At 46.2% G+C, this 12,571-nt stretch overlaps 1 protein-coding gene across 4 annotated transcripts in view; it reads right to left on the bottom strand.

Annotated features, from left to right (window-relative positions):
• Nucleotides 1-12,571, bottom strand: part of ANKS3 (ankyrin repeat and sterile alpha motif domain containing 3) — a 29,816-nt gene that overhangs the window by 12,942 nt on the left and 4,303 nt on the right. For 3 of the 4 annotated variants that reach the window (XM_056533990.1, XM_056533989.1, XM_056533988.1), the window contains 8 exons: nucleotides 12,476-12,571; nucleotides 11,089-11,170; nucleotides 5,438-5,573; nucleotides 5,200-5,340; nucleotides 4,745-4,873; nucleotides 4,431-4,543; nucleotides 2,910-3,068; nucleotides 1,274-1,398 (listed from right to left, as the gene is read on the bottom strand). The exon at nucleotides 12,476-12,571 is cut by the window's right edge and continues 26 nt beyond it. In XM_056533990.1, coding sequence (XP_056389965.1) covers nucleotides 1,274-1,398; nucleotides 2,910-3,068; nucleotides 4,431-4,543; nucleotides 4,745-4,873; nucleotides 5,200-5,340; nucleotides 5,438-5,573; nucleotides 11,089-11,170; nucleotides 12,476-12,571 — 981 coding nt within the window. The remainder of the gene's footprint in view (nucleotides 1-1,273; nucleotides 1,399-2,909; nucleotides 3,069-4,430; nucleotides 4,544-4,744; nucleotides 4,874-5,199; nucleotides 5,341-5,437; nucleotides 5,574-11,088; nucleotides 11,171-12,475) is intronic. The other variant, XM_056533991.1, reaches the window with a different exon arrangement.

Below are 12,571 nucleotides of genomic sequence, written 5' to 3' on the forward strand. Positions count from 1 at the left end.
CTGCTTTCATTTTTAATAAGGCCTCTGCAAAATGAAAGTAGTGATCTGATTGGTTGCTATGGGCAACTGGACAACTTTTCCTCTGCACAGATTTTGATAAATCTCCCCCACAAAGTCCAGTAGAGGACATTGATCTAATACAGTGGGCCTTCAAATGATGGAAAACTACAACTCCCAGCATGCCTGGACAGCCAACTGATGCTCTGTGTGGGGAGGGGCTCAAGTCGAGCTCCTCCTCCACAAAAAAAAAAAAAGAAAACACACACAACAACAAAACAACACAACCAACAAACCACAACAAAACCAACAACAACAACCACAACAACAACCACCACCACCACATGTACATGCTGAGAAGGATAGTGAAATATTTCCCAATGTTTAGGATGTGTTCACACATTGCTTTTTATTTGTGGAACAATTGCGGTATCGTTGTGGCGGTACTGCCGTTTTTTCACCATGTTTTTTACTGAAATTGTGGTAAAAAAAAATTGGCAAAACGCGAAAAACCACGCCATTTTTACCATAATTTTTTGTAATTTGCAGCAAAAACGCATGTTAATACTGAGACAGTATCCCAAAAAGGCAAACCCGCGCACTCTGTGCTGTGAAAAATCACACTGATTTCAGAACATGTCCCCCTATAGTGTATAGAACAGTGTTTCCCAATCAGTGTGCCTCCAGCTGTTGCAGCAAAAACGCAAGTAAATACTGCTGCAGTAGCGCAAAAAAGGCAAAAAGGCAAACCCGCGCACTCTGTGCTGTGAAAAATCACACTGATTTCAGAACATGTCCCCCTATAGTGTAAAGAACAGTGTTTCCCAATCAGTGTGCCTCCAGCTGTTGCAGCAAAAACGCATGTAAATACTGCGACAGTAGCACAAAAAAGGCAAAAGGGCAAACACGCGCACTCTGTGCTGTGAAAAAAATCACACTGATTTCAGAACATATCCCCCCGATTGTGTGTAGAACAGTGTTTCCCAACCAGTGTGCCTCCAGCTGTTGCAAAACTACAACTCCCAGCATGCCCGGACAGCCGTTGGCTGTCCGGGCATGCTGGGAGTTGTAGTTTTGCAACAGCTGGAGGCACACTGGTTGGGAAACACTGGTATAGAATGTAAGAATATGTTCAGTGACCAGTGTTACGCAGGCGATTCTACGATAGCAAATGGCCCGGCTGCTGCAGAATCTCATTTTGAAAAAAAAAAAAAAAAAAAAAAAAAAAAAAGCAGGAGCATGATGTCAGCCACTATAGTGGAGATGGTTTACTTACCTGATGCCCACTTCCCGCAGGTCAATCTCGGTGAGGGTAAGGAAGATTCGGAGGTTTACGTCTTGCTCCTGGAAGACAGACAGGTACTTGGAGCAGCCAATTTGCTCTAGAAGTTCTGCCAGGTCCTAAAGAGAGAACAGAAACCATGGAGAGAGATATCAGAACTTATATATTGGCCTGGTTACATGGGAAATAAAAAGAGAGTACTCCGGCTTTGTTATATACATACAGTGCCATTTGTTTTATTCCAGCACAGCTGCATGTGTTTCATTACTGTAACTGGGTCATGTGATCACCAGTCTGACCCACAGAATATCAGTGTGTTTACACGGGTATCCCGGTGAAAAAGATTTTTTTTTATTTTATTTTATTTTTTTTAATCAACTGGCTCCAAAAAGTTTTATAAATTACTTCAATTGAAAAATCTTAATACTTCCAGTACTTATCAGCTGCTGTATGCTCCAGAGGAAGTTGTGTAATTCTTTCCAGTCTGACCACAGTGCTCTCTGCTGACACCTCTGTCCATGTCAGGAACAGTCCAGAGCAGGAGAAAATCCTCATAGAAAACCCTCTCCTGCTCTGGACAGTTCCTGACATGGACAGGGGTGTCAGCAGAGAGCACTGTGGTCAGACTGGAAAGAACTACACAACTTCCTCTGTAGAATACAGCAGCAGATAAGTACTGGAAGGATTAAGATTTTTGAATAGAAGTAATTTAGAAATCTGTTTAACTTTCTGGAGCCAGTTGATATGAAAAAATATATATATTGTTTTTCATAGGAGTACCCCTTTAATGTGTGAAAGCAAGTGGTATGTTCTGGGTCAGCTGACCTACTGTTAACTACAGGATGACATCACCACCTCGCCTCAGAATCCCAGAATCCTTCTAGCTCTATCTGTATGCTGCTGCTGCTGCTGTTATCTCTATTGGATTAGGATATATAGTAAATAAACTGTGGCTGCATTTACATATTGCATTTCTTACTGCGTTTTTTGTTATTTATTAGTTTTTTTCTGTGATTGTCCCAAAGTCGTAGCACAAATTGTGATATTTTAACGCAATTGTGCAAATAACGGTCATATTTCCTGCGATTTGGGAAAAATGAAGTCTAGTAAAGATTCAACATGTAAAAACCTAAATCTTCATTAAAACACCTCAAATTGTGATTATAGGTCAACTCACTGTCACCCTTTTGGCTGTCCAGAGCAGAATAGGTTTTCTATGGGAATTTGCTCCAGCTCTGGACAGTTCCTGATATGGACAGAGGTGTCAGCAGAGAGCACTGTGGTCAGACAGAAAGGAACTACACATTTTCCTCTGTAGTATACAGCAGCTGATAAGTACTGGAAGGATAAAGATTTTTTAATTTTTTCAATAGAAGTAATTTACAAATCTGTTTAACTTTCTGGCACCAGTTGATTTAAAAATAAATAAATTAAAATGTTTTCCACTGGAGTACCCCTTAAAAAAAAAAAAAAAAAAAAAAATATATCTGGAGTGCTTCTTTAACCCTGCTGATCAGACAGGATGGCACTTAGGAAGCATCATTGTACGTGCCATAGTGAGTGGTCAGTACAATGGGTTAGAGCTACCCGTGGAATCGGCAAACAGATGTAAAAAGTCTCTATATTGTACCTGGGGCCCAGCATATGGTGGGATGTTTGGTTCGCTCAGTGAGTTGGACGTCCTGCAGTGTGAGGGTCCAGTATGGGCATCACCATTGCGCTGTCTTCCTTTGCCATAGGATTTGGATTGCTGCTTCCTGTTGGTGGTTTCTAACGCTGGATCCGAGTCCTGAAAGAAGATATACGTCTACGCCTTAACAAGTTGTATGAACTTAGAAAGATAGGGTCTGCTTTATCTGTTCGGATGGCTGAGCTGCAATACCAGACGTAGCCTGAGAGGCGCTGTTTCTGAAAAAGCCCAATTTACCTACTTAAAGGGGTACGCCAACCCTAGACATCTTATCCCCAAAGGATAGGGGATAAGATGTCTGATCGCCGCTGGGGACCCCCCGCAATATTGCATGCGGCACCCACCTGATTCTTGTCCGGAAGCGCTGGAGGGTCTGGGTCGCGAACACTGGAACGGAAGTCCATGACGCCAGCACTCCGCCCCCGTGTGATGTCACGCCCCGTCCCCTCAATGCAAGTCTATGGGAGGGGGCGTGACGGCCGTCACGCCCTCTCCCATAGACTTGCATTGAGGGGACTCCAGCGCTTCCGGACAAGAATCAGGTGGGTGCCGCATGCAATATTGCGGGGGACCCCCGCGATCAGACATCTTATCCCCTATCCTTTGGATAGGGGATAAGATGTCTAGGGTTGGAGTAACCCTTTAAATCAAAGAAGATTGTTCATCGTGTCCCATAAAAATCACTTTTTTATTCTAGATCCAAGCAAAAGCATGGTAGCACAAAAAGTCTTATAGTAAGTAGAATGGCTTGACGAGTTTTGGAGGGTTTACCCTTTACTCATAAGCAGTGGTAATTACCTAGTGTTCATGAGTAAGGTGGAAATTTTATGTGATTTTTTTTGTACTTCTGTGCTTTTGTTTAAATCTTAAATAAAATAAGAGATTTTTATTGGACATCCTGGAATGCTGGACAATCTTCTTTGATGTGGCTACATAATTGCTGCACTTGTGAAAAGTCCTCCAGGGAGGTATATATAACAAAGCTCCAAAGCCACCACATTACCTGGATATGTTCCCTGTGTAAACCATCCTGCCTGATTACTGCTCTTGTGTTCTCTTTCCCATCCTTCCCTCCCCTTGCCTGCATCTCCCAGCAATCATTGCAGCTCTGCTCTGCTCTGCCACTTAGAGAAATTCAGTGTCAGATTGGCTAAGGCTGCACACACCTCCCAATTCTCAGCACTAAAGAGAGCATACCTCATCAGTGAAGGACAGAAACCACTCAGGGGGTCTTGGACAGAGACAAAGTGGATGGCTGGATGATTTCATTCCCTCGCTCCCTGCATGTAAGTGACAACTAGAGAGGGGAACTGCTCTATACAGCTGATGAATGATATTTAGACAATTAAATAGGTTGGTTAGAGGGCAAGGATGGGCTATGGATTAAGTTCCCCTTTAAATGCCTTACTACAGAGTAATTCTTCTTAACTGTATAGAGGTTAAAAGTACTAGCAAGCTTACCGTGTAGGACATGCGTACCTCATTGCTCTCCAAGGAGGCCTCGCTGCTGACGCCTGTGTTGATACATATGCCCTCACTGCTGCTGCTCCGCTGTGCTGCAGCATATCCCTCCTCTGAAAAATAGAAGGGATCCTGCTGTAAACCATGCAATAAACCAGTGGACTTCAAACTGTGGCCCTCCAGCTGTTGTAAAACTGCTAATTCCTCATGCTGGGAGTTGCAGTTTTGCAACAGCTGGAGGGTCATAGTTTGTAGACCACTGCACTAAACAAAAGCCATTGGTCAGGTATTATACAAGCTTGTTCAGCACCGACCTTTACTGCTGCCATTACTCTCCACGTCGCGCTCATTGATGGGGGAGGTGACGTCACGGTGTCGTAGATCATCTGTCTCACAGTCGGCATCATTGAAGGTAACATAACCCTGAGGAGGAAGCTGACCACCTAAAGTGAAGATAAGGGAACATAATATAACGTATATAATGTACATTGTAGGACAGTGTTTCCCAACTAGGGTGCCTGCAGCTATTGCAAAACTACAACTCCCAGCATGCCCGGACAGCCAAAGGCTAGTCACCCTGCTGTATGATATTCTACCACCTATATAGATGGGCTCCGCTACTGCTTTCAAAACTGTGGCCCTCCAGCTGTTGCAGTCATCCTGCCATGCTGGGAGTTGTAGTTCTGCAACAGCTGGAGGCACACTAGTTGGGAAACACTGGCATAGGTCAATGCTAGTTACGACCTGATCAGTGTTCCCCCGTACTCACCAGAGCTGGGCCCACCACCTGTTATCTTTGCCAGGGCTTGGGGACCGTCATGAATACTGGGACCTTTAGGTCTACGTTGGTGCCTTGGTCGGTGAGGAGTTGAGGAGGACTCGTCAGATGAGCTGAGATCTTCATGACGCGCTGGAACGCATGAACACATCGTAACGTAACCCAGCTATATAGAGCACAATACTGAATGACCACAATGGCCAGTGATGGAGGACGGGCCGAACCTTACCTGATCCTCTACTGTGGGTCCGGGATCCCTTCACACGATGGGAGTCCAGCATGGACACTATCCTAGAATGGCCGTATCTTGCTGCTAACATGCGGGCGGTATCTCCACTGTGGTCCGTCTCGTTGAGCTTAACCCCCTTTAAAATAACAGGAAAAATTTTTTAAAATTTGGGTAGAGTCCGAAGGAAATGTTATAGTGTCCAATATGGTGAAAAACACTGGCCACCAGTGTACAAGAAAGATAAAGTGGAGCTGGAGAGGGTTCAAAGACGGGCAACCAGAGTAATACGGGGAATGGGAGGACTACAGTACCCAGAAAGAATTGGGGTTATTTAGTTTAGAAAAAAGACGGCTTAGGGGCGACCTAATAACTATGCATAAATATATCAGGGGACAGTACAGAGATCTCTCCATGATCTATTTATACCCAGGACTGTATCTATAACAAGGGGGAATCCTCTACGTATAGAGGAAAGAAGGTTTCTACACCAGCACAGACGGGGGTTCTTTACTGTAAGAGCAGTGAGACTGTGGAATTCTCTCCCGGAGGAGGTGGTCATGGGGAACTCTGTAAAAGAGTTCAAAAGGGGTCTGGATGCATTTTTGGAGAATAATAACATTACAGGTTATGGATATTAGATTTATAGGAACAGAACGTTGATCCAGAGATTTATTCTGATGCCATATTGGAGTCGGAAAGGAATTTTTACCTCTAGTATGAGGGTTTTTTGCCTTCCTCTGGATCAACACAGTAGGGACTCATTAGGGAAATAGGTATAAACTATGTAACCAGAGTCTGGCCGGTCATACACAATAGATAGGCCGCTATTTCTCCCAACCTACACATTTGGCTGAGAGCGCATCGTTCTGCATAGGGAGAAGGGAGTAAGGGCCCTATTAGATGGTCCTATCCAGGTAAACAAATACAGATCTTGTAGACTGTTTTTTGTGTAAAGAGGGGGAGATTTATCAAAACCTGTCCAAGGGAACGTTGCAGAGTTGCCCATAGCAACCAATCAGATCGCTTCTTTCCTTTTTAACCTCCTGAGCGGTATTCCCGAGTGTGACTCGGGGTTAATTTTCCCTGCCAGGATCGGTAACCCCGAGTCACGCTCAGGGTAGAATTGCAGAGTTCCCGGCCGGGCTGCACGATATATCGCAAAAGCAATTCGATATAGCGATACGGCCCCCGGGAAAACATGCGATTATCTGCTCTGGTCGGCTCCCGTTGCGGGGGCCGGCCAGAGCAGGTAAAGAAAACTACTAAAAGTCAGTGTTTCCCTACCAGGGGGCCTCCAGCTGTTGCAAAACTACAACTCTCAGCATGCCCGAACAGCACAAGGCTGTCCGGGCATGCTGGGAGTAGTAGTTTCACAACAGCTGGAGGTACCCTGTTAGAAAAACACTGAGCTAAATGTAAAAGGAAAAAGGAGTAAAATAAAAAAACCTTCTGCTTACCTAATCCCGGTCCCTGCAGAGGTCATTCCCCTCCGTGCGCTCTGGTCCCTGCTCTATTCATCTAACAGGACCTTTCACTTTTCAGCCAATCACAGGCCGCAGTGGTGTAAAGCCTGTGATTGGCTGAAGGAGAAAGGACTTGTTCTGCAGCAAATACACTAGGTTTGAAATCCGCCCGGCAAATCCAGTGTATTCTGCTGCAGGACAAGGTAAGAAGGGGGGGGGGAATGTGACATGAAGGGGGGGGGGGTGACAGAGGGGGGAATGTGACAAAAGGGAAGAATGTGACAAGCGGGGGGGAATGTAACGTGGGGGGGCGGAATGTGACAAGGAGGGGGGGGGGAGAATGTGACAAGGAGGGGGGGGGAGAATGTGACAAGGAGGGGGGGGGGGAGAATGTGACAAGGAGGGGGGGGAGAATGTGACAAGGAGGGGGGGGAGAATGTGACAAGGAGGGGGGGGGAGAATGTGACAAGGAGGGGGGGAGAATGTGACAAGGAGGGGGGGGGAGAATGTGACAAGCGGGGGGGGGGGGAGAATGTGACAAGCGGGGGGGGAATGTAACGTGGGGGGGGCGGAATGTGACAAGGAGGGGGGGGAGAATGTGACAAGGAGGGGGGGGGAGAATGTGACAAGGAGGGGGGGGGAGAATGTGACAAGGAGGGGGGGAGAATGTGACAAGGAGGGGGGGGTGAGAATGTGACAAGGAGGGGGGGGGGGAGAATGTGACAAGGAGGGGGGGGAGAATGTGACAAGGAGGGGGGGGGGAGAATGTGACAAGGAGGGGGGGGGAGAATGTGACAAGGAGGGGGGGGGGAGAATGTGACAAGGAGGGGGGGGGGGAGAATGTGACAAGGAGGGGGGGGGGGAGAATGTGACAAGGAGGGGGGGGGGAGAATGTGACAAGGAGGGGGGGGAGAATGTGACAAGGAGGGGGGGGGGAGAATGTGACAAGGAGGGGGGGGGGAGAATGTGACAAGGAGGGGGGGGGGGAGAATGTGACAAGGAGGGGGGGGGGAGAATGTGACAAGGAGGGGGGGGGAATGTGACAAGGAGGGGGAGGGAATGTGACAAGGAGGGGGAGGGAATGTGACAAGGAGGGGGAGGGAATGTGACAAGGAGGGGGAGGGAATGTGACAAGGAGGGGGAGGGAATGTGACAAGGAGGGGGAGGGAATGTGACAAGGAGGGGGAGGGAATGTGACAAGGAGGGGGAGGGAATGTGACAAGGAGGGGGAGGGAATGTGACAAGGAGGGGGAGGGAATGTGACAAGGAGGGGGAGGGAATGTGACAAGGAGGGGGAGGGAATGTGACAAGGAGGGGGAGGGAATGTGACAAGGAGGGGGAGGGAATGTGACAAGGAGGGGGAGGGAATGTGACAAGGAGGGGGAGGGAATGTGACAAGGAGGGGGAGGGAATGTGACAAGGAGGGGGAGGGAATGTGACAAGGAGGGGGAGATTGGAAATTTGTACCAAAAGCGGTACAATTTTTTGCATTGAATTTCACGACAGAATCATACTGGACCAATACTGGACATTTGCATGAGTACTTGTACTGATACCTAATGTCCGAGCAATGTCCCTGATACCTCCCGGCGGGACCCCATCAGTGTATACAATCTACAGATTGCATGTTATAGTCCCCTATGGGGAATAAAAAATAGTGGGGAAAAAATCATAAATGTGAATTTGCCCCTTCCATAATAAAAGTCTTAAGGGGGGGGGGGGTCCCATTTATTCAAAAAAAAATAAATAAACCACTTTGTTACACATAATATATATATATTTTAGTCTCTAATTAAAACTGAAAACAGTTCCCCCTTTTCCCCATTTAAAAAAATATATATATATATCTGTAATGGGTGTGGGAAAGTACTAGAAAAAAAAAGTATCGGTACTTCTCGAAGTAAAAAAAATAAAACAAAATAAAAAAATATGGTATCAGGACATACTCACCTAACACACATGGAAATATTGGCCGAGCGTGACAGGTCCCTATGATGTTGCCAGACACCTCTCACAGAAGCTTACCTTCCTTGAAAACATAAGGGTCTATTCACACAATGGAATTTTCGCTTGCGGAATTTCAGAAGGTTGAATGGGAGCGCAGAATCCCATAGAAGTTAAATTGAGGCAGAATTCCGCAAGCGGAAATGCCACTGTGTGAGTAGACCAAGGGTCAGCATGTTAAAAAACCAGCAACCCAATCCTTTCTGTCATTGGCTGCCAAGATCAGCAGGTTTCACAGACTTTAAAGGGAATGCGTTGCCAATCACATATGTGCTAGACTAACTTTATATCACCACCAAAAAGAAAAAAAAAAGTGTGACACTTTCCCTTTAATGTACTGTACATTAATGTACTGACCGATGCGGGGTCTCGGATTGCTATACCCATCTGCAGTCTGGAGCCCCGATCCCCCGAAGGTCCCCCTCCTCCAGCGCTGACCCGCCGGCTAGATTTAAATATTCATCAGCGCCGGTCATGTGAGAGCTCAGTAGACACGAGCGCTCACATGACCAGCGCTTATAAACATTTAAATCCAGCTGGCAGCCCGCCTCAAAGTGCAAGTCAGCGCTGGAAGAGGGGGACCTTTGGAGGATCGGCGCTCCGGACTGCAGGTAGGTATAAATATCCGTGACCCTGAATCAGTCTCCTGTTAACCTGCACTATAACCTGGTGTTTCGGATTTTTTGACCATTTTCCTTTAAAACTGAGAATACAGAGCAGAAACTGGGCATATATGAGCATGGGGTGTTTGGGAAGAATCTCACACTGGACCAGTGTTTCCCAACCATGGTGCCTCCAGCTGTTGTAAAACTACTACTCCCAGCAAAAGGTAGTCCAGGCATAGTGGGAGTTGTAATTTTGCAACAGTTGGAGGCACTCTGGTTAGGAAACACTGGCTAGATAGACTGTTCTGCCAAATTAACTATTGCAAAGGGGATGGGAAGACCAAAGCCACCTTGATGAGCAGGAAGGAAACCATAGCAGAAGTCTGTTGTGCTTATCAGATCATGTGCATTGTATCAGACAGATTTTCGCTTTTAGATGCCCCCAGGAGACCCTCGCTGCCTCACGACAGAAACACCACCCTTCTGGTTTTATCATGGCTGCGCACTTCCATGTGTCTCCAACCCTCCTAGTCCTTACTGCGGTCTTGCCCTGTGGATGTCCTATGTTAGGCAAGGTACACCCCTGTCACTCCTCTAGTTGACGCCTCCTTACTGGGATGGGTTAAAAAATGTGCACAGAGGGTGGGGAAAGGCTGGGAAAGTCACATGGCGCAGTGACAGGGTGGCCGAAAAATAGCCGCCGGACTGTTACCAGAGGCTGAACGGACTATATGACATCAAGTAAATGAAAACAATGGTATGCCTTCCTCTATAAGCACAGCCTATTGGAATGTTGCATAACTTTAGTGTGCATGCAATCACATGAACCTTAAAGGGGTATTCCGGTTGAAAAAAAAATAATTCATATCTACTGGCTCCAGAAAGTTAAACAGATTTGAAAATTACTTATATTTAAAAATCTTAATCCTTCCAGTACTTATCAGCTGCTGTATGCTCCAGAGGAAGTTGAGTTGTTCTTGCCAGACTGACCCCAGTGCTCTCTGCTGCCACCTCTGTCCATGTCAGGAACTGTCCAGAGTAGGAAAAATCCCCATAGCAAACCTCTCCTGCTCTGGACAGTTCCTGACACGGACAGAGGTGTCAGCAGAGAGGACTGTGATCAGACTGAAAAGAACAACTCAACTTCCTGTGGAGCATACAGCAGCTAAGTACTGAAAGGATTAAGATTTTTAAATAGAAGTGATTTACAAATCTGTATAACTTTCTGGCACCAGTTGATTTGAAAAAAAAAAATTTAAATTATTTTCCACCAGAGTACCCCTTTAAATTGGTTGGACTACCCCTTTAAGAGTATACCTGTCATTTATAAAACCTTTTAATGTGTCTGGACAGTTCAGATCCCAACACTTCACTCCCTTGCTGACCGCGATCTCCATCCAGGTGCATCGGACGGACTCCAAAGACGTACAATGGAGCTGAGACTGACGTAGATGGCGGCCAGCAGGGGAGTGAAGCTCCCACAATCTCAGATCAGTAGAGATCAGTAGTCCTCGTCGTCTAAAAATGGGTAGGAAGCAAAACTATAATATGCCGGGCGACGATCTATCTACACACTTACATGGTTCAGTAAATGTTGCACTATAATCTCATGTCCGGATGCCGCCGCCTCCATTAGGGGAGTGAAGCCATAACCTGGTTCCCTATAAGGAATGGAGAACATTTTCGGTTACACATATATTATGACATGGCCGTCATTGGGGGAGATTTATCAAAACTTGTCCAGAAGAAAAGTTGCTGAGTTGCCCATAGCAACCAATCAGATTGCTTCTTTCACTTTTGAAAAGGCCTCTGAAAAATGAAAGCAGCGATCTGATTGGTTGCTATGGGCAACTCAGCAACTGTTCCTCTGGACAGGTTTTGATAAATCTCCCCCTATTGAGTTGAAATATGTCGACCAGAGCAGTAGTGTCAAACAGAAGGAGGTCCCTAGTAGGGGGGGCATCCTCTATCACAGGCAGAGGCCACCTTCAGCACTGCAGATGGTTTGGACTACATTTCCCATGATCCTCTTAAAGGGGTACTCCCATGGAAAACTTTTTTTTTAAATCAACTGGTGCCAGAAAGTTAAACAGATTTGTAAATTACTTCTATTAAAAAAATCTTCCAGTACTTTTTAGGGGCTAAATACTGCAGAGGAAATGCATTACTTTTTAGATTTCTCTGCTGACATCATGAGCACAGTGCTCTCTGCTGACATCTCTGTCCATTTTAGGAACTGTCCAGAGAAGGAGAAAATCCCCATAGCAAACATATGCTGCTCTGGACAGTTCCTAAAATGGACAGCAGAGGTCAGCAGAGAGCACTGTGGTCATGACTAGAGATGAGCGAACTTACAGTAAATTCGATTCGTCACGAACTTCTCGGCTCGGCAGTTGATGACTTATCCTGAATAAATTAGTTCAGCTTTCAGGTGCTCCGGAGGGCTGGAAAAGGTGGAAACAGTCCTAGGAAAGAGTCTCCTAGGACTGTATCCACCTTTTCCAGCCCACGGGAGCACCGGAAAGCTGAACTACTATGCAGGAAAAGTCATCAACTGCCGAGCCGAGAAGTTGGTGACGAATCGAATTTACTGTAAGTTCGCTCATCTCTAGTCATGACATCAGAGGAAATGCATTTCTTTTTTGGATTTCTCTTTAGTATACAGCCCCTAAAAAGTACTGGAAGGATTAAGATTTTTTTGATAGAAGTGATTTACAAATCTGTTTAACTTTCTGGCACCAGTTGATTTATAAAAAAAATAAAGTTTTCCACGGGAGTACCCCTTTAAAGCCAAAATGCTGCCAAAGCATCATGGGACATGTAGTCCAACACATCTGACGCGCCAAAGGTCGCCTATGCCTGCTCTATTACGTCAGTAATCCCTGAGAATGCCTATAATGAACAAACTTTATTACCAAGAAACCCCACAAGGGACGCTCACACAATATCGTCCTATACAGTCTTACTTTGCATCGGCGTTGGCTCCATTTTCCAGCAGGAATCGCAGCATCCGCTGATGCCCGGCGCTGGTGCAGTGGAAAAGGGCGGTCCAGCCGCGAGCG

The sequence above is a fragment of the Hyla sarda genome, chromosome 8 (assembly GCF_029499605.1).
Source record: "Hyla sarda isolate aHylSar1 chromosome 8, aHylSar1.hap1, whole genome shotgun sequence".
In the NCBI taxonomy this organism is placed as follows: Eukaryota; Metazoa; Chordata; class Amphibia; order Anura; family Hylidae; genus Hyla; species Hyla sarda.